General features: G+C 38.3%; 1 protein-coding gene across 2 annotated transcripts in view; it reads left to right on the top strand.

The window, feature by feature from the left end:
* The window catches only part of LOC133562996 (transcriptional enhancer factor TEF-3-like), a 108,918-nt gene that overhangs the window by 85,079 nt on the left and 1,205 nt on the right, over positions 1 to 22,634 (top strand). For both annotated transcript variants that reach the window (XM_061916867.1, XM_061916866.1), the window contains exons 9-10: positions 13,240 to 13,380; positions 15,761 to 15,913. In XM_061916867.1, coding sequence (XP_061772851.1) covers positions 13,240 to 13,380; positions 15,761 to 15,913 — 294 coding nt within the window. The remainder of the gene's footprint in view (positions 1 to 13,239; positions 13,381 to 15,760; positions 15,914 to 22,634) is intronic.

Here is a 22,634-nt window from a genome sequence, read left to right as displayed (position 1 = left end):
GTTTGCTTTCTATAGTGTTGCCCTTTGAGAAGATACCGACTTGGAAATCTGAGGGCTGGACTCATTTTTGTGAGCCACTGTTAGCAACTTAGTGTGACTGCTGGTCATGTGACTGTTTGCAACATAGTGTGACTGCTGGTCATGTGACTTCCAAAATGGTCTCCGTGGTGACAAGGAGTTTACAGATTAACGAGTGGCGGGTGTGAATGGGAAGGTGCTTTAGGAGAGACTTTGACCTTCATTGTTTTTGTTTCTGACCCCAAATATTTAAAATGGGTGTAACTCTCTTCTAATGCAGTTTTTAACTCTAAATATGTAAACTATTATAATTGTGTGTTAACTCGTGTTTCGAAAGGTTCCCAAATCCAAAATGCCTCTTCAGAGTTACAGGAGTGAGTTATTAGTTTTGTTCTAAAATATGGCTAACGTCGATACCAGATATTTACGCTGTAATATGGAATCCAAATATCGATACTTTTGACACCTGAGTAATTGGATATAATGTGTACCATTGGCAGGAACACCGTGGGGAAAAGTGACTAAACTTGTGAAAAAGTCAATGTTGGATGACTTTGTTGAGTGTTATTTCAAGTACATGTTCAGTATTTACTCCCTAGCATGTTTGTCATATATATATATATATATATATATATATATATATATATATATATATATATATATATATATATATATGTATATGTATATGTATATATGTATATGTATATCTACAGTGGGGTAAAAAAGTATTTAGTCAGCCACCGATTGTGCAAGTTCTCCCACTTAAAATGATGACAGAGGTCTGTAATTTTCATCATAGGTACACTTCAACTGTGAGAGACAGAATGTGAAAAAAAATCCAGGAATTCACATTGTAGGAATTTTAAAGAATTTATTTGTAAGTTATGGTGGAAAATACGTTTTTGGTCAATAACAAAAATTCAACTCAATACTTTGTAATATAACCTTTGTTGGCAATAACAAAGGTCAAACGATTACTATAGGTCTTTACCAGGTTTGCACACACAGTAGCTGGTATTTTGGCCCATTCCTCTATGCAGATCTTCTCGAGAGCAGTGATGTTTTGGGGCTGTCGCCGAGCAACATGGACTTTCAACTCCCTCCACAGATTTTCTATGGGGTTGAGGTCTGGGGACTGGCTAGGCCACTCCAGGACTTTCAAATGCTTCTTATGGAGCCACTCCTTTGTTGCCCGGGCGGTGTGTTTGGGATCAGTGTCATGCTGGAAGACCCAGCCACTTTTCATCTTCAAAGCTCTCACTGATGGAAGGAGGTTTTGGCTCAAAATCTCACGATACATGACCCCATTCATTCTTTCTTTAACACGGATCAGTCGTCCTGTCCCCTTAGCAGAAAAACAGCCACAAAGCATGATGTTTTCACCCCCATGCTTCACAGTAGGTGTGGTGTTCTTGGGATGCAACTCAGTATTCTCCTTCCTCCAAACACGACAAGTTGAGTTTATACCAAAAAGTTCTATTTTGGTTTCATCTGACCACATGACATTCTCCCAATCCTCTGCTGTATCATCCATGTGCTCTCTGGCAAACTTCAGACGGGCCTGGAAATGCACTGGCTTAAGCAGGGGGACACGTCTGGCACTGCAGGATTTGATTCCCTGTCGGCGTAGTGTGTTACTGATGGTAACCTTTGTTACTTTGGTCCCTACTCTCTGCAGGTCATTCGCCAGGTCCCCCCGTGTGGTCCTGGGATTTTTGCTCACCGTTCTCATGATCACTTTGACCCCACAGGATGAGATCTTGAGTGGAGCCCCAGATCGAGGGAGATTATCAGTGGTCTTGTATGTCTTCCATTTTCTGATAATTGCTCCCACAGTTGATTTTTCCACACCAAGCTGCTTGCCTATTGTAGATTCACTCTTCCCAGTCTGGTGCAGGTCTACAATTCTTTTCCTGGTGTCCTTCGACAGCTCTTTGGTCTTGGCCATAGTGGAGTCAGGAGTCTGACTGTTTGAGGCTGTGGACAGGTGTCTTTTATACAGATAACGAGTTCAAACAAGTGCCATTAATACAGGTAACAAGTGGAGGACAGAAGAGCTTCTTAAAGAAGAAGTTACAGGTCTGTGAGAGCCAGAGATCTTCCTTGTTTGAAGTGACCAAATACTTATTTTCCACCATAATTTACAAATAAATTCTTTAAAATTCCTACAATGGGAATTCGTGGATTTTTTTTTTCACATTCTGTCTCTCACAGTTGAAGTGTACCTATGATGAAAATGACAGACCTCTGTCATCATTTTAAGTGGGAGAACTTGCACAATCGGTGGCTGACCAAATACTTTTTTGCCCCACTGTATATATATACCGTATTTCCTTGAATTGCCGCAGGGCATATAGTATGCGCCTGCCTTGAATTACTGCCGGGTCAAACTCGCTTCCCAAAATAATTAGCGCATGCTTAGTATTACCGCCTGGTCAAACTCGTGATGTCACGAGTGACACTTCCCCTGTCATCATTTTCAAAATGAAGGAGGCTGATTTCAATACCGGTAATTTGAAATTGCATAAAGGGAAGAAGATTAAGAGCTATTCAGTAGGATTTAGGTCCAAGCTTACATCACACTCAAATTTTTACTGCATACCTTTGGTAAGCGCAGGAGTGAGAAGAGGTTTTAAAATAATTTGCGCCCCGGTGGCAATTCAAGGAAATACGGTATATATATATATATATATATATATATATATATATTTTATACACTTTTTTAAAATGTTCTGAAACATGTCAGGTAAAGATTCCATCTAATAAACCCAAAATATGGTGTGATTACATCAACATTTTTAAAAAGTATATGAATAAGAAGACAAAAATAACCTTGTTGAGCAAAATGTTCATGTAAGAATAGTAGTAAATTACTTTTTAATAATACATTTATTCTACTACTTTTATTATTTAATTCATGTCCTTTTTTTAATACTTTGTATGATTTTTGTCCTTTTTTTCTGTGTTATTAAGTCTACTACATATAGCTCGGTTGGTAGAGCGGCCGTACCAGCAACTTGAGGGTTGCAGGTTCGATACCCACTTCAGCCATCTTAGTCACTGCCGTTGTGTCCTTGGGCAAGACACTTTACCCACCTGCTCCCAGTGCCACCCACACTGCTTTAAATGTAAAAATTAGATATTGGGTTTCACTAAGTAAAGCGCTTTGAGTCACTAGAGAAAAAGCGCTATATAAATATAATTCACTTCACTTCACTTCACTTATTCGCGCCACCACCTCAATATACTGCAGAGTTTGAAATATCCTTGATGCTATGAGACATGTTAGTATTTGAAACATTTTGACATTTTAGCTGACATATTGGGTATATTTGCACAAAGTATGATTTTTACCGGGAATGGGATCAGCATTGTGTTTTATGCTAAAAGCATGTTGAAATAATGATTTTAGAAATGACATGAAGAACATGATTGAGGTTTGAACCCCCGCTGTACTCCGGTTGTTTGCTGTTGTCACAAGTGTTGATTTAGGGCAGGGGTCACCAACGCAGTGCCCGCGGGCACCAGGTCGCCCGTAAGGACCAGATGAGTCGCCCGCTGGCCTGTTCTAAAAATAGCTAAAATAGCAGCACTTACTAGTGAGCTGCCTCTATTTTTTAAATTGTATTTATTTACTAGCAACCTGGTCTCGCTTTGCTCGACATTTTTAATTCTAAGAGAGACAAAACTCAAATAGAATTTGAAAATCCAAGAAAATATTTTATTTTATTTTTATTTGGTCTTCACTTGTTTAAATAAATTCATTAATTTTTTTACTTTGCTTCTTATAACTTTCAGAAAGACAATTTTAGAGAAAAAAATACAACCTTAAAAATGATTTTAGGATTTTTAAACACATATACCTTTTTACCTTTTAAATTCCTTCCTGACAATTTAAATCAATGTTCAAGTAATTTTTTTTATTGTCGAGAATAATAAATACATTTTAATTTAATTCTTCATTTTAGTTTCTATTTTTTTGACGAAGAATATTTGTGAAATATTTCTTCAAACTCATTATGATTAAAATTCAAAAAAATTATTTCTCTTTATTAGAAATATAGCTTAGTCCAATTTGTTATAAATTCTAACGAAGTGCAGATTGGATTTTAACCTATTTAAAACATGTCATCAATTTTTTTAAATTAATCTTAATCAGGAAAAATTACTAAGGATGTTCCATAAATTCTTTTTAAAATTTTTTCAAAAAGATTCGAGTTAGTTAGTTTTTCTCTTCTTTTTTTCGGTTGAATTTTGAATTTTAAAGAGTCGAAATATATTTATAAAAATATTTATCTGTTTCTATATATATTTATTCTGAGAAATCATTAAGATGATCAGTGTTTCCACAAACATAAATATCATTAATTATGAATAATAACAGAGTTAAAGGTATATTGAGCAAATTGGCTATTTCTGGCAAGTTATTTAAGTGTGTATCAAACTGGTAGCCCTTGGCATTAATCAGTACCCAAGAAGTAGCTCTTGGTTTGAAAAAGGTTGGTGACCCCTGATTTAGGGTATGTGCAATATGAACACATGAATAATACCAAAATAACACGTGCCAGGTGCAAACAGTTTTGATTGTGCATTACACAGTAGCAGCAAGTGCAGCATTATTTACCGCGGAGGGATCAAGGACATTTTTGAGTGACAGCGCTTTGGACGCTGCGCTGGCGAGGAAGAGCAGCTGGTCATATTTCCCACTGGCATTTGATTGAGGGCAAGATGAGCCTGTCATGGATACATCATAGCGGGGAGAAATGGAGACTTGTGGTGTGATCAGTCGCTCTTAAACCTTGGCTTAATATAAATATTTTCCATCGAGAGGTGTGGTTACATTTGGGGGTCGGAACAGCTTGATTGGCTTTGTGTTTCCTTGGCGGGAAGTGTGGGCCGGCAGTGGGAACACCTGGCAGGTAAATTGCATCACTGCTTGAGTGGACATTCTCCCTAAAACAATGCTGACAACTGGACGCTACTTCTGAAAACATTGTGCTGGAACAGGGGTCGGGAACCTTTTTGGTTGAGAGAGCCATGAAAGCCAAATATTTCAAAATGTATTTCCGTGAGAGCCGTATAATATTTTTTTAACACTGAATACAACTAAATGTGTGCATTTTCAAGTAAGACTTGTCATGTCTTTGTGATCATGTTCTGTTAAGGTATGTTCTGTTTTTGTTTTTGACTCCATTAGTTCCTGTTTTTGTGCACCCTGGTTTGTTTTTGTTTCCATGACTAATAGGGATGCACCGAAATGAAAATTTGTGGCCGAAGCCGAATAAAACTTAAACGCTTGGCCGAAGGCCGAATACCGAATAATGAATGCAGTTTTTCACAATTTTTTTAATATTGCATAAATAGCCTAGAATAAATATTTAGACATGTTTTTCAAATAAAGTAATTTTTTATTGAATATTGACATTTTTTTTAATATTCCAGTAGTCTTTGCTTTTCAAAAAAATCACAAAGTTTTTCATTTATATTAGGCCTTCAAAAAAAACATGCATTCCCAAAAAAAAAATAAAGTGCATTAAAGTGGATAAACCCACAACAAATGAATTATTGTCCTTTTGGCAAAAGTCTGCTTAGCCACAGTAGATATTCTAATAATGTAAACAGAAGGCTCAAGTAAATCTCAATTAAGTGTGTGCTTGTAACCTCTTACACTTATACAGGTAGCCGACACAACAGGCTAATAATGTAAACAGAGGACCCACTAAATCCCAATAAGTGTGTGCTTGTAACCTCATACACTTATACAGGTACACAACATATCCCAACGTCACCACGTCACTGCACGTTGGTTGATTGCGTCACACGCCACTATTCGGCCTTGTTTTTAACTCATTCCACCGAAGGCCGGATGTGGCTTTTTTTGCCATATTCGGCCGAATATATTCGGTTACCGATTAATCGGTGCATCCCTAATGACTACCAATCAGTTCACCCGTTTTCACAACTCACGCACCCGATTCACTTGAACTCATGTACCTGTTGTCAATCACCACGTCACCATTTAAGCCTGCAGTTGCCAGGGTTAAATATTACACTTTTCAGCCTTCTACTCACCCTCTATCACCTCCTACACACCTTTGTTATCTATGCCGATGATCCATGCTCTTTCTCGGTCCAAGTAAGTTTTTCATGCCACAGTTTGTAAGTTTTATTTTATGTTCATAGTTCTCCCATTGTGCGAGTTTTATTTTTCATAGCCAAGTTTTTAACCTCCACTGAGAGCGCCTTTTGTTCATACCCTTTGTTTTTGTAATATTTTTGAGTTAAGATTAAAGATGTCATTACCTTCACGCCACATCTGTTCCATTCGCTTAGCACCACAGGAAAAACCACACCATAGTCCAGGTCTTGACAAGACCAAAATTTTTAGAGTATAATAAGTCTCTTATTTGTTTTAATAACATTTTTATTCTAAATTGAACCAATAATAAATATAATACTTCTTACCATTAATGCGACATCTTGGACAGGTGCGATAGAAAACGAATGGTTGGATTAAAATGCATGAGAATGTTTTATAATTTGAACGTTATTTTTAACACTGTGATTACCAGTGTAATTATTTAGTACTTATCGTGTTAAACAATGTCAGCTAAGATTTATCTGGAGCCAGATGTAGTCATCAAAAGAGCCACAGGTTCCCTACCCCTGTGCTAGAAGGAGGTCTGTTTCATCAACAACTATTTAGCAATGATGGAACAGCGAGGACCAAACTGCACAGTCAGCAATAATAGCACTATTGGACACGGGATATAATGCTTAATATGAAGTACTTAGTACAGGAGGCCAGGGAATACTGTAGACCAGGGGTGTCAAACTCAAATACAGAGTGGGCCAAAATGTAAAACTGAACAAAGCCGCGGGCCGAGGTTGAACAAATGAACCTTTTAATAGGGACCCAAACAAGTTTTGCATTGAATATTGAACAAGCAAGGCTTATATAACGTTATAGTGACATGCAAAATTGAGTTTCAAATAATAATAATAACTAGATCCTAATTTTTGCCAGTCCTGATGTGTGTGTCAAGTTTGGTGAGTTTTGAAGCATTTTGAGAGGGTCAAAATACAGCGCAGAGGAAAAAATAGCATTTTTTTAGGCAAATTTTGCTTTGATGGGGTTTTTGCCAAAATTGTTTTGATTTTTGCCGTATAAAGTAAAATTATGAAATCTAGGTCTAAGTCAGTCCTACATAGAGGTTTTGGTTTCATGTCTCTACGACATTGCTAACGGAAGTTACAAGCAGTCTGTTTTTTTTTTCGTAGGGGGCGCTAGAGCGCATTTTTGATTTTTTTTTTTTTTTTTTTTTATTAGATGGCAACTTTCGCCAGTTCTGATGAGTGTGTGAAATTTGGTGAGTTTTGAAGCTTGGTCAGGGGGTCAAATTACAGTTCAAAGAGGCGGCGGAATAATAATAATAATAATAATAATAAAACGCACGAAAAACAATAGGTCCTTTGGCCATGCGGGCCCTAATAATTAAAAAATATCAATGGCATATCAAATAAAATTTTAATAAATATTTAATGCCTCTTTTCTATTTGCAACCTTCTGAGGTAAATATCAAAATATATTGTAGCGTCCCGAAAGAGTTAGTGCTGCAAGGGGTTCTGGGTATTTGTTCTGTTGTGTTTATGTTATGTCACAATGCAGATGTTCTCCCGAAATGTGTTTGTCATTCTCGTTTGGTGTGAGTTCACAGTGTGGCGCATATTTGTAACAGTGTTAAAGTTGTTTATACGGCCACCCTCAGTGTGACCTGTATGGCTGTCGACCAAGTATGACTTGTATTCACTTATGTGTGAGTAATAGTCGCATATATTATGCGAGTGGGCCTGCACGCTGTTTGTATGGAGGAAATGCGGACGTGACGACAGGTTGTAGAGAAAGCTAAAAGCGGTGCCTTTAAGGCACGCCCTCAATATTGTTGTCCAGGTGAAAATCGGGAGGATGCTTGCTTGCCTCGGGAAATTTTCAGGAGGGGAACTGAACTTCGGGAGGATTGGCAAGTGTGAGAAATTGCGGTGTTACAGCTAGGGGCACCAAAAAGGGGGGGGGGAAGGAGACAGATTATAGGGGCCCATGATGGAGGCGGGCCCAGAGAGGCCCCTAATGATGATGAATTTATATGAAATTATGTGTTGGGGGCCCTGTAACGATTCTTTTCATGGGGCCCAAAATCACTAGTGGGGCCCCTGGTTACAGCGGCACCGCTGCTGTAACAGCGGGCCAGCTGTAATTTTATTTTGATATTGCCTCAAGGGCCAAATTAAATTACACGGCGGGCCAAAGTTTGACACCAATGCTGTAGATCCAATGAATCCATATCAGACAGCTGGAATACATTTGATAGAGAATAATGATGGTTTGACATGCTAAATATGATTCATGCTTACCTTCTTTGAGGGGAGGGCGATGTTAAGTTCAGTCGTGTTTCTCACCTTCTTCATCAAAACTCTGGCACATGCAACTTATCGTGATCAATATTAAAGTGACTCACTCCATGGACACTTGTTAGTCTGCTCCGGCTGGCCAAGGATGTGTTTTACAGTTTTATTTGAAGTAAGCAATCCATTTATGTCGAAATACCTTGGCTCCAAGTTCCATATAATTAGTACATATTACATTGTGTTAGGAATATTTCAACACAACGACAAAATAATTTACCTATGGTAAATTATTTTGTCGTTGTGTTGAAGGAAAATGCGGCGAGACCAAATTGTCTGAATGGCACTAGTTAGTTAGCAGGATCTATGAAATTTGATTGTGGAAAAGTGGAAGTATTTCAATCTGCTTGGTAAAACGACAACAGGAAGTGATTGTCAGTGCTCTAAAGACAACAGGAAGTGATGTCATTCTTTATTGTGTGGAGGCTTTTTCATCCCACCCTCATAAAGAGAAGCCCGGAGAGGTCGTTTTCATGTTTAAGTATCAGTTATTATGGTTAGATCCCCGTATCAGACAGCTGAGGTGTCTTTGTGTTTAAGTCTGAGTTATCATGATGGTTAGATCCCTGTATCTGACAGCTGAGGGGTCTTCATCTTTAAGTCTCACTTATCATGATGGTTAGATCCCTGTATCAGACACCTGGTGTGTCTTCATGTTTAAGTATCGGTTATTACAGTTAGATCCTTGTATCAGACACCCGGTGTGTCTTCATCTTTAAGTATCGCTTATCATTATGTTACATCCCTGTATCAGACACCTGGTGTGTCTTCATCTTTAAATCTCTGTTATCATGATGGTTAGATCCCTGTATCAGACAGCTGAGGTGTCTTCATGTTTAAGTATCAGTTATTACGGTTAGATCCTTGTATCAGACAGTTGAGGTGTCTACATCTTTAAGTATCAGTTATTATGATTAGATCCCTGTATCAGACGGTTGAGGTGTCTATATCTTTAAGTATCAGTTATTATGGTTAGATCCTTGTATCAGACAATTGGTGTGTCGTCATCTTTAAGTATCAGCTATTATGGTTAGATCCCTGTATCAGACACCTGGTGTGTCTTCATCTTTAAGTCTCAGTTATCATTATGGTTAGATCCCTGTATCAGACAGTTGAAGTGTCTTCATGTTTAAATATCAGTTATTACGGTTAGATCCTTGTATCCGACAGCTGAGGTGTCTACATCTTTAAGTATCAGTTATTATGGTTAGATCCCTGTATCAGACAGCTGAGGTGTCTACATCTTTAAGTATCACTTTTTATGTCTAGATCACTGTATCAGACACATGGTGTGTCTTCATCTTTAAGTATCAGCTATTATGGTTAGATCCCTGTATCAGACACCTGGCGTGTCTTCATATTTAAGTATCAGCTATCATTTTAGCCCCCTGTATCAGACAGCTGAGGTGTCTTCAGGTTTAAGTCTGAATTATCATGATGTTAGATCCCCGTATCAGACACCTGGTGTGTCTTCATCTTTAAGTCTCAGTTATATCGATGGTTAGATCCCTGTATCAGACAGCTGAGGTGTCTTCATGTTTAAGTATCAGTTATTACGGTTAGATCCTTGTATCAGACAGCCGAGGTGTCTACATCTTTAAGTATCAGCTATTATGGTTAGATCCGTGTATCAGACAGTTGAGGTGTCTACATCTTTAAGTATCACTTATTATGGTTAGATCCCTGTATCAGACACATGGTGTGTCTTCATCTTTAAGTATCAGCTATTATGGTTAGATCCCTGTATCAGACAGCTGAGGTGTCTGTGTTTAAGTCTGACTTATCATGATGGTTAGATCCCTGTATCAGACACCTGGTGTGTCTTCATCTTTAAGTCTCAGTTATCATGATGGTTAGATCCCTGTATCAGACAGCTGAGGTGTCTCTTTATGTTTAAGTATCAGTTATTACGGTTAGCTCCTTGTATCAGACAGCTGAGGTGTCTACATCTTTAAGTATCAGTTATTATGATTAGATCCCTGTATCATCTGAGGTGTCTTTGTGTTTAAGTCTGAGTTATCATGATGGTTAGATTTCTGTATCAGACAGCTGAGGAGTCTTCATCTTTAAGTCTCACTTATCATTATGGTTAGATCCCTGTATCAGACGCATGGTGTGTCTTCATCTTTAAGTCTCAGTTATCGTTATGGTTAGATCCCTGTATCAGACAGCTGAGGTGTCTTCATGTTTAAGTATCAGTTATTATGGTTAGATCCCTGTATCAGACAGCTGAGGTGTCTACATCTTTAAGTATCAGTTATTATGATTAGATCCCTGTATCAGACAGTTGGTGTGTCTTCATCTTTAAGTATCAGCTATTATGGTAGATCCCTGTATCAGACAGCTGAGGTGTCTTTGTGTTTAAGTCTGAGTTATCATGATGGTTAGATTTCTGTATCAGACAGCTGAGGAGTCTTCATCTTTAAGTCTCACTTATCATTATGGTTAGATCCCTGTATCAGACGCATGGTGTGTCTTCATCTTTAAGTCTCAGTTATCGTTATGGTTAGATCCCTGTATCAGACAGCTGAGGTGTCTTCATGTTTAAGTATCAGTTATTATGGTTAGATCCCTGTATCAGACAGCTGAGGTGTCTACATCTTTAAGTATCAGTTATTATGATTAGATCCCTGTATCAGACAGTTGGTGTGTCTTCATCTTTAAGTATCAGCTATTATGGTTAGATCCCTGTATCAGACAGCTGAGGTGTCTTTGTGTTTAAGTCTGAGTTATCATGATGGTTAGATTTCTGTATCAGACAGCTGAGGAGTCTTCATCTTTAAGTCTCACTTATCATTATCGTTAGATCCCTGTATCGGACACCCGGTGTGTCTTCATCTTTAAGTTTCAGTTATCATTATGTTAGATCCCTGTATTAGACACCTGGTGTGTCTTCATCTTTAAGTCTCACTTATCATCATGGTTAGATCCCTGTATCAGGCAGCTGAGTTGTCATCATCAATCAATCAATCAATGTTTGCTTATATAGCCCTAAATCATTAGTATTGGTTAGATCCCTGTATCAGACGCCTGGTGTGTCTTCATCTTTAAGTCTCAGTTATCATTATGGTTAGATCCCTGTATCGGACACCTGGTGTGTCTTCATCTTTAAGTCTAACTTATCATCACGGTTAGATCCCTGTATCAGACAGCTGAGGTGTCTTCATCTTTAAGTCTAACTTATCATCACGGTTAGATCCCTGTATCAGACAGCTGAGGTGTCTTCATCTTTAAGTCTGAGGGGGTTGTCATGGCGACAGTGACAAGCAGATGGCCCAGACATTGCAGATTGAATCAAGTTCCCCTGTGGGCTTTTGTGCCGCCTCCTCACACTTTATCAAGACAATGTGATTGCAGCTGAATTGTTGCACACCTCACCTTATCACCTCACCTCACTGTCTCGCTCGCTGTGATTGGATGAATTCCCCGGCAGCCTGGGGAGGATCCGTCCCGCTCTGGATGAAGACAAATAGAGGAATTAGAGCCGGCCCGCATGAAGACCAAGACCACGGTCGTGTGGACATGAGGCCGCCCTCTCAATCACACATTAGAGCGGCCTGTGTCCCGCCCTCAGTGCTGATACACCATCTGATTATAGGACATCATGGCTGATACAGGGATCTAACCATCATGATAACTCAGACTTAAATATGAAGAAACGCACCAGCTGTCTGATACAGGGATCTAACAATAATAGCTGATACTTACAGATGAAGACACACCGGGTGTCTGATACAGGGATCTAACTATAATGATAAGTGATTCTTAAAGATGAAGACACACCAGGTGTCTAATACAGGGATCTAACATGATAACTGATACTTAAAGATGAAAACACCTCAGCTGTCTGATACAGGGATCTAACCATCATGATAACTCAGACTTAAACTCGAAGACACACCAGGTGTCCGATACAGGGATCCAACCATAATGATAACTGAGACTTAAAGATGAAGACACACCAGGTGTCTGATACAGGGATCTAACGTCATAATAAGTGATACTTAAACATGAAGACACCTTCCCTGTCTGATACAGGGATCTAACCATAATAACTGATGCTTAAAGATGAAGACACATCAGCTGTCAGATACAGGGATCTAACCATAATGATAAAGGATACTTAAAGATGAAGACACACCGGGTGTCTGATACAGGGATCTAACATCATAATAAGTGATACTTATACATGAAGACACCTTAGCTGTCTGATACAGGGATCTAACCATAATAGCTGATACTTAAAGATGAAGACACCTACGCTGTCTGATACATGGATCCAACCATAATGATAAGGGATACTTAAAGATGAAGACACCTCAGCTGTCTGATACAGCGATCTAATCATGATAAGTGATATTTAAAGATGAAGACACACCGGGTGTCCGATACAGGGATCTGACCATAATGATAAGTGAGACTTAAAGATGAAGCCCCCTCAGCTGTCTGATACAGGGATCTAACCATAATAACTGATACTTGAAGACACCTCAGCTGTCTGATACAGGGATCCAACCATCATGATAACTCAGACTTACACATGGAGAAACACACCAGCTGTCTGATACAGGGATCTAACCATTATGATAACTCAGATTTAAACACAGACACCTCATCTGTCTGATACAGAGATCTAACCATAATGATAAGTGATACTTAAAGATGAAGACAAGTGTGAAAGTGACATGTCTGAGCTGCATAAGCCTTTAAGTGCGTCTCCTCTCTCCTCTCCCCTCCTCCTCCACCTCTCCTCTCCAGGCCGACCTGAGCGTGAACCTGCAGGAGGACAGCAGCTTCTTCTACGGAGTGTCCAGTCAGTACGAGAGCTCGGAAAACTTGGTCATCACCTCCTCCACCAAGGTGTGCTCCTTCGGCAAGCAGGTGGTGGAGAAAGTGGAGGTGAGGACATCCAATATGTTGGCTGCAATACTTCATCACTTCCTTGGCTTCATCTTCTGTGGCTGCAATAGTCCTTTAATGCAGAGCTCTCCAAAGTGTGGTTCAGGGTCAGCATTCATTTGACTAAACATCAAAATGTCTCCACATAATTACCTTTCTAACATTTTGTTACATTTGCTGCTTTTTTTCCTCGTTACGTTTCATCTTTTTGCCTATTTTTTGCTTTCATCTTAACAGTTTTTTTTCTGACAAGACTTGAGCTGACAACTGCATCCCTGGTCTGAGTACTAGAACTGTTAATAATAAATAATACCAAGTGTTACTTGGTCTAAGTACTATAGTACTAGAACTGTTAATAATAAATAATACCAAGTGCTACCTGGTCTAAGTACTATAGTACTAGAACTGTTAATAATAAATAATACCAAGTGCTACCTGGTCTAAGTACTATAGTAATAGAACTGTTATTAATAAATAATACCAAGTGTTACCTGGTCTAAGTACTATAGTACTAGAACTGTTATCAATAAATAATACCAAGTGTTACCTGGTCTAAGTACTATAGTAATAGAACTGTTATTAATAAATAATACCAAGTGTTACCTGGTCTAAGTACTATAGTAATACAACTGTTAATAATAAATAGTACCAAGTGCTACCTGGTCTAAGTACTATAGTACTAGAACTGTTAATTATAAATAATACCAAGTGTTACCTGGTCTAAGTACTATAGTACTAGAACTGTTAATAATAAATAATACCAAGTGCTACCTGGTCTAAGTACTATAGTACTAGAACTGTTAATAATGAATAGTGTTACCTGGTCTAAGTGATGTATGTACAAAAAGAACTGTTAGCAATATAGTGTGTGACCTGGCTTTAAAAAACATAAAGATATGTCTCAAGTACAACATCAACATGTTCTAATGTATCAGGAATTGGTTAACACAGGAGGCAGCTCAAATGTATTTGAATGCAATGACTGAGATAGGCGCCAGCGCCCCCCGCGACCCCAAAAGGGAATAAGCGGTAGAAAATGGATGGATGGATGGACGGATTATGTCTGGTTTTTATTATGATGTAAGGTGTTGGTCCCAGGCAAACAGAACCAAACCCCCCCATCCTCCCCCCACACGGATGACTCAATAATCTTCTTCCCCTTAACTAGACTAACCATGGAGGCTGGTGGATTGTGTTACACACACACACACACACACACACACACACACACACACACACAATGGCACTTAACAGCATGATAATTTGATTGCAGTTGTCACCAGAATGATGTTCATTGTCCATGCTACACACTTTATTGCATTACATTTATTACACTTCATCATGCAGCTGGAAAAACTATATATATATATATATATATATATATATATATATATATATATATATATATATATATATATATATATTATTTATATATATATATATATATAATTTATATATATATATATATATATACATATATATATATATATATATATATATATATATTATATATATAATATATATATATTATATATATAATATATATATATATATATATATATATTATATATATAATGAATGAATGATTGGTGGTGGTCGGAGGCGCCGTAGGCGCAAACTGGCAGCCACGCTTCGGTCAGTCCACCCCAGGGCAGCTGTGGCTACAGATGTAGCTTACCACCACCAAGTGTGAATGAATGATGGGTTCCCACTTCTCTGTGAGCGCTTTGAGTATATAACAATAGAAAAGCGCGATATAATTCTAATCCATTATTATATTATCTTATATTATTATATATATATATGTGTATATATATATATACATATATATATATATATATATATATATATATGCATATATATATGTATATGTATGTGTATATATATGTATATATATACAAATGTGTATATACATGTGTGTGTGTATATATGTACATATATATGTATATATACATATGTATTTGTGTATATCTGTATGTATATGCATATATATGTGTATGTATATATGTATTTATATATATATATATATACACACACATATATACACACACATATTTATATATATATGTGTATATATACATACATATATACACACATATATACACATATATATATACACACATACATATACACACACATATATATGTGTGTGTGTGTATATATATATGTATATCTATATATATATAGATATACATATGTATTTGTATATATATATATATGTATATATATATGTATTTGTGTATATATATATATATATATATATACAGACACACACACAAAAACACATACATATGTGCCTTATTATTGAAAGTGTTCGGAAATGTGAGATTTTTCCCAGCCCACATATCGCCATCTTCAGGTTGTTTTGTGTGTTGCTCAGACGGAGTACGCCCGCCTGGAGAACGGTCGCTACGTGTTCCGGATCCACCGCTCGCCGCTGTGCGAGTACATGATCAACTTCATCCACAAGCTGAAACACCTGCCTGAGAAATACATGATGAACAGTGTGCTGGAGAACTTCACCATCCTTCAGGTACAGCAGGTGTGCCTGTGCCAGTGTCACACACACCTGGCCTTCCATGTCAGCAAGTGGAAGAAGTCAGGCAGTTACTACTAAAAGAAGTGAAGTGAATTATATTTATATAGCGCTTTTCTCAAGTGACTCAAAGCGCGTTACGTAGTGACACCCAATATCTAAGTTACATTTATACCAGTGTGGGTGGTACTGGGAGCAGGTGGGTAAAGTGTCTTGCCCAAGGACACAACGGCAGTGACTAGGATGGCACAAGCGGGAATCGAACCTGCAACCCTCAAGTTGCTGACACGGCCACTCTACCAACCGAGCTATGCATTTGAATGCATTTGGAAGCAGCAAATATGTCCACACTGATTTTTTGGAAACATCTTTCAAAAAACGCTGAATTGTTAAACATGAGCATTTTTATTTGTAAGCAATTTTTATGTTGAAAAATATATATATATAAATTCACTAAAATACAACCAAAAAAATTAATTTACCGTATTTTTCAGTGCGTGAGACATTCTTAAAATCCTTTAATTTTCTCAAAAATCAATAGTGCGGCTTAAGTGTATTGATTCTGCTCGTGCTTACCGACCTCGAAGCTTTTTTATTTGGCACATGATTGTGACCAGTAGATGGCAGTCACACATAAGAAATACGTGAGGACTGCACGTTGATGTTTCATAGAGAATATAGAACATTGCACAGACAGCTTAAAAACCTGGCAAAATATTTGGTAAGCTACAAAGCCACACCACTTGATGGGTTGTGGGAGCATGGCGTCTACCATAGTCAGACGTACTGTGCTTCAACATATATTAGAGTATTATTATTGTCTGTGTATAAATGGCACCTATTAGGACAGGGGTCGGCAATCCGCGGCTCTGGAGCTCTTTAGTGCCGCCCTAGTGGCTCTCTGGAGCTTTTTTCAAAAATATATGAAAAATGGAAATAAAACATATTTTTTGTTTAAATTTCGTTTCCGTAGGACAAACATGACACAAACCTCCCTAATTGTTATAAAGCACACTGTTTATATTAAACATGCTTCACTGATTCCAGTATTTGGCGAGCGCCATTTTGTCCTACTCATTTTGGCGGTCCTTGAACTCACCGTAGCTTGTTTACATGTATAACTTTCTCCGACTTTCTAAGACGTGTTTTGTGCCACTTCTTTTTCTGTCTTATTTTGTCCACCAAACTTTTAACGTTGCGCATGAATGCACAAAGGTGAGTTTTTTTGATGTTATTGACTTATGTGGAGTGATAATCAGACATATTCGGTCACTGCATGACTGCAAGGTAATCGATGCTAACATGCTATTTAGGCTAGCTTTATGTACATATTGCATCATTGTGCCTCATTTGTAGCTATATTTCAGCTTATTTAGTTTCCTTTAAGTCCTCATAATTCAATTTATATCTCATGACACACTATCTGTATGCAATATGGCTTTTTTTGCGGCTCCAGGCAGATTTGTTTTTGTATTTTGGGTCGAATATTGCTCTTTCCACATTTTGGGTTGCCGACCCCTGATATAGAACATTGCACAGACAGCTTAAAAACATGGCAAAATATTTGGTAAGCTACGAAGCCACACCACTTGATGGGTTGTGGGAGCATGGCGGCTACCATAGTCAGACGTACTGTGCTTCAACATATATTATAGTATTATTATTGCGTGTGTATAAATGGCACCTATTAAGAGATATATCAACCAACATATTAACAAAATTTTCTCACCTTCTGGTACCTGCTGATGTGTATCTGAGATCCATCCTAGTCCTGAAAATGTGTGCGTGCCCAACCTTGTATTACATACCCCGTTTCCATATGAGTTGGGAAATTGTGTTAGATGTAAATATAAACAGAATACAATGATTTGCAAATCCTTTTCAACCCATATTCAGTTGAATATATTACAAAGACAACATATTTGATGTTCAAACTGATTGGGTACACGTAAGCGATGATATTACGGACCTTTGATCCCTCAGGCGGTACTGCATCAAAAACCGACATCAGTCTGTAAAAGATATCACCACGTGGGTTCAGGAACACTTCATAAAACCACTGTCAGTAAATACAGTTGGTCGCTACATCTGTAAGTGCAGGTTAAACTCTACTATGCAAAGCAAAACCCATTTATCAACAACACCCTGAAACGCCGCCGGCTTCGCTGGGCCCAAACTCATCTACGATGGACTGACGCAAAGTGGAAAAGTGTTCTGTGGTCTGACGAGTCCACATTTCAAATTATATTTGGAAACTGGGGATGTGGTGTTCTCCGGAACAAAGAGGAAAATAACCATCCGGAATGTTATAGGCTCAAAGTTCAAAAGCCAGCATCTGTGATGGTATGGGGGTGTATTAGTGCCCAAGGCATGGATAACTTACACATTTGTAAAGGCACCATTCATGCTGAATGGTCCATACAGGTTTTGGAGCAACAAATGTTGTCATCCAAGCAACGTTATCATGGATGCCCCTGCTTATTTCAGCAAGACAAGTGTTACAACAGCGGGGCTTCATAAAAAAAAGAGTGCGGGTACTTTCCTGGCCCGCCTGCAGTCCAGACCTGTCTCCCATTGAAAATGTGTGGCACATTATGAAGCGTAAAATACGACAGCGGAGACCCCGGACTGTTGAACGACTGAAGCTCTACATAAAACAAGAATGGGAAAGAATTCCACTTTCAAAGCTTCAACAATTAGTTTACTCAGTTCCCAAACGTTTATTGAGTGTTGTTAAAAGAAAAGGTGATGTAACACAGTGGTGAACATGCCCTTTCCCAACTACTTTGGCACATGTTGCAGCCATGAAATTCAAAGTTAATTATTATTTGCAAAACAAAAAAAGTTTATGAGCTTGAACATCAAATATGTTGTCTTTGTAGTGCATTCAACTGAATATGGGTTGAAAATGATTTGCAAATCATTGTATTCTGTTTATATTTACATCTAACACAATTTCCCAACTCATATGGAAACGGGGTTTGTATTACAGTACTGCCATACTAATGAATCATATTCAGTACTATACCGCCTCTGAAAAGTACTTCCATGATGACAAATCAAGTTTCTTACATGTAGCAATATCACTGGAGGATGAGGAATAGCTAAACATGCTTCAATACACACCGTAGGAGGATACAATAGCTCACAGGTGTCACAATGTAAACAAACCCCATGGGTGAATCCACACCTGACATCCACTGTAATGATACCAAGTACAAGATGTTATCTAGTCGATACTACTATGATTACATAGATAGTTTTTGGCATCACCAAATCTTTTTTTTTTTTAATTCCTATTATGTTTATAAAGTCAGTAAATACTTCCCTGGACACATGAGGACTTTGAATATGACCAATGTATGATCCTGTAACTACTTGGTATCGGATCGATACCTAAATGTGTGGTATCATCCAAAACTAATGTCAAGTATCAAAGAAGAGAAGAATAAGTGATTCTTACATTTGAACAGAAGTGTAGATAGAACATGTTAAAACAGAAAATAAGCAGATATTAACAGTAAATGGACAAGTGGATTATTAATCATTTTTTACAGTTTGTCCCTCATAGTGTGTAGAAAATAATAGGTGTATAAATGACACAATGTTACTGCATACTAATTAGGAATCTTTGTTTGTTTACTTACTACTGAAAGACAAGTTGTCTAGTATGGACTAAATAACAATAATAAACATGTTTCACATTCCCTAAGACTTTTTGTAAAATAAAGACAATAAGGACATTTTTTGTGGTCCCCTTTTAGAAAAATACCGAAAAGTATCTAAAATATTGGCAGTCATCAACTTTTTCTGCCTTCGAATCCTGTCGCCATTTTTCCACGTTTTTTTTTTTCTTCTGAGAAGACCAGTTTGTGTGTGTCGCCGTGGTAACCAGATGGTTGAAAAACAGTTGTGGCAGCATTCCTCCCCGCAGACGGACAACGGCCATATTGAGCCCACACTGCATGACATCAATGCACTCATTTACACACACACACACACACACACACACACGCACACACACACACACACACACACACTGGTTACTTACACAAAGTGCTGCTTTTCAAAAATTCTATTATTGTGATTTATTATTGAGTCCCGACGTTCAATGTACACAATTGAATATCTGAGTTGCTATGACAACAATGTGTTTGTAGTTGTATTCTTGTTAGCGATGAGTTTGTGTGCGTGTGATGAGGCAGATGACAGAACTTTACAAACCCCGTTTCCATATGAGTTGGGAAATTGTGTTAGATGTAAATATAAACGGAATACAATGATTTACAAATCCTTTTCAACCCATATTCAGTTAAATATGCTACAAAGACAACATATTTGATGTTCAAACTGATAAATTTTATTTTTGTTTTGCAAATAATAATTAACTTAGAATTTCATGGCTGCAACGCATGCCAAAGTAGTTGGGAAAGGGCATGTTCACCACTGTGTTACATCACCTTTTATTTTAACAACACTCAATAAACGTTTGAGAACTGAGGAAACTAATTGTTGAAGCTTTGAAAGTGGAATTCTTTCCCATTCTTGTTTTATGTAGAGCTTCAGTCGTTCAACAGTCCGGGGTCTCCGCTGTCGTATTTTACGCTTCATAATGCGCCACACATTTTCCATGGGAGACAAGTCTGGACTGCAGGCGGGCCAGGAAAGTACCCGCACTCTTTACCTACGAAACCACGCTGTTGTAACACATGGCTTGGCATTGTCTTGCAGAAATAAGCAGGGGCGTTCATGATAACGTTGCTTGGATGACAACATATGTTGCTCCAAAACCTGTATGGACCATTCAGCATTAATGGTGCCTTCACAGATGTGTAAGTTACCCATGCCTTGGGCACTACTACACCCCCATACCATCACAGATGCTGGCTTTTGAACTTTGCGCCTATAACAATCCGGATGGTTATTTTCCTCTTTGTTCTGGAAGACACCACATCCACAGTTTCCAAATAAAATTTGAAATGTGGACTCGTCAGACCACAGAACACTTTTCCACTTTGTATCAGTCCATCTTAGATGAGCTCAGGCCCAGCCAAGCCGGTGGCGTTCCTGGGTGTTGTTGATAAATGGGTTTTGCTTTGCATAGCAGAGTTTTAACTAGCACTTACAGATTTAGCGACCAACTGTAGTTACAGACAGTGCTTTTATGAAGTGTTCCTGAGCCCATGTGGTGATATCCTTTACACACAGTCAGTTTTTGATGCAGTACCGCCTGAGGGATCAAAAGTCTGTAATATCATCGCTTACGTGCAGTGATATCTCCAGATTCTCTGAACCTTTTGATGATTTTACGGACCGTAGATGGTAAAATGCCTAAATTCCTTGCAATAGCTCGTTGAGAAATGTTGTTCTAAAACTGTTCGACAATTTGCTTACAAAGTGGTGACCCTCGCCCCATCTTTGTTTGGGAATTACTTATCATTTCATGGAAGCTGCTTTTATACCCAATCATGGCACCCACCTGTTCCCAATTAGCCTGCACACCTGTGGGATGTTCCAAATAAGTGTTTAATGAGCATTCCTCAACTTTATCAGTATTTATTGCCACCTTTCCCAACGTCTTCGTCATGTGTTGCTGGCATCAAATTCTAAAGTTAATGATTATTTGCAAAAAAAAACAACCTTGTCCTTTCAGTCCTTACCCAAAGCTTGTGACCATAGGTGAGAGTAGGAATGTAGACTGAGAACCATGGCCCCAGGTTTGGAGGCACTGATCCTCATCCCAGTAGCTTCACACTCGGCTGAAGAGCAGATTAGTGATGGCAGAAGGTCTCAGCCCGAGGAAGGCAACAGGACCACGTCATCTGCAAAAAGCAGAGATGCGATCTTCTGGCCACTAAGCTGAAAACCTCCTCCACACCCTGACTGCACCTAGAAATGTTGTCCATGAAGATAGAGAACAGGGTTCTGGCACAGTCCACTGGGAACATGTCTGACTTACCGAATTTCCTTGAATTGCCTCCAGGCAAATAGTATGCGCCGGCCTAGAATTACTGCCGGGTCAAACTCGTTTCGCAAAATATTATTTTTATTAGCGCAAGTCTAAAATTTCCGCCAGGTCAAAGTCGTTTCGCCAAATAATTAGCATATGCCTAGAATTTACACCGGGTCAAAATCGTCACGTCACGAGTGACACTTCACCTGTCATCATTTTCAAAATAGAGCAGGCTGATTTCAATCATTTGAAATCGCATAAAGGGAAGAAGATTAAGAGCTATTCAGTAGGATTTAAGGTCCAAGTTATTGAATATGCTAAAAAGAACAGTAAGCAGCTATGTTTTATTAATATACCGTAGCTGCGTGTGTCAAATATGAGTCATTAAATGACTCCCGCCTCCTGGTGGTAGAGGGCGCTAGTGATCCTTCTTGCGACTACTCGGCTGCAGAAGAAGTGACAACAAGCAGCAAGAGTGAGCAGCGATCGTTTATTTTTTCCTCTCGCTTGCACTTTTAACATGGAGGATTACATATCTAAAATAAAACAGTTTTCTAAACTGGACTTTCAATCGAAGCAGGAGGTAATAAAGGAAGATCTCCATCGAGACAGAGAGACTATTAAAACCTGAAGAAAGATAAGGAAGACTTCTATAAACAAGTTATCGATGCTTTTGATCAGAAGGAGCTGCGCATGGACTTCATTTCTAAGTAAAGGTAAGACCATAACGTTTTTTTATTAAATGTGCTTATTATGATGGTATCC

The sequence above is a fragment of the Nerophis ophidion genome, linkage group LG12 (assembly GCF_033978795.1).
Source record: "Nerophis ophidion isolate RoL-2023_Sa linkage group LG12, RoL_Noph_v1.0, whole genome shotgun sequence".
NCBI classification, from domain to species: domain Eukaryota; kingdom Metazoa; phylum Chordata; class Actinopteri; order Syngnathiformes; family Syngnathidae; genus Nerophis; species Nerophis ophidion.
Note: the sequence above shows the minus strand (reverse complement) of the source record. Positions and strands in the feature narration are given on the sequence as shown.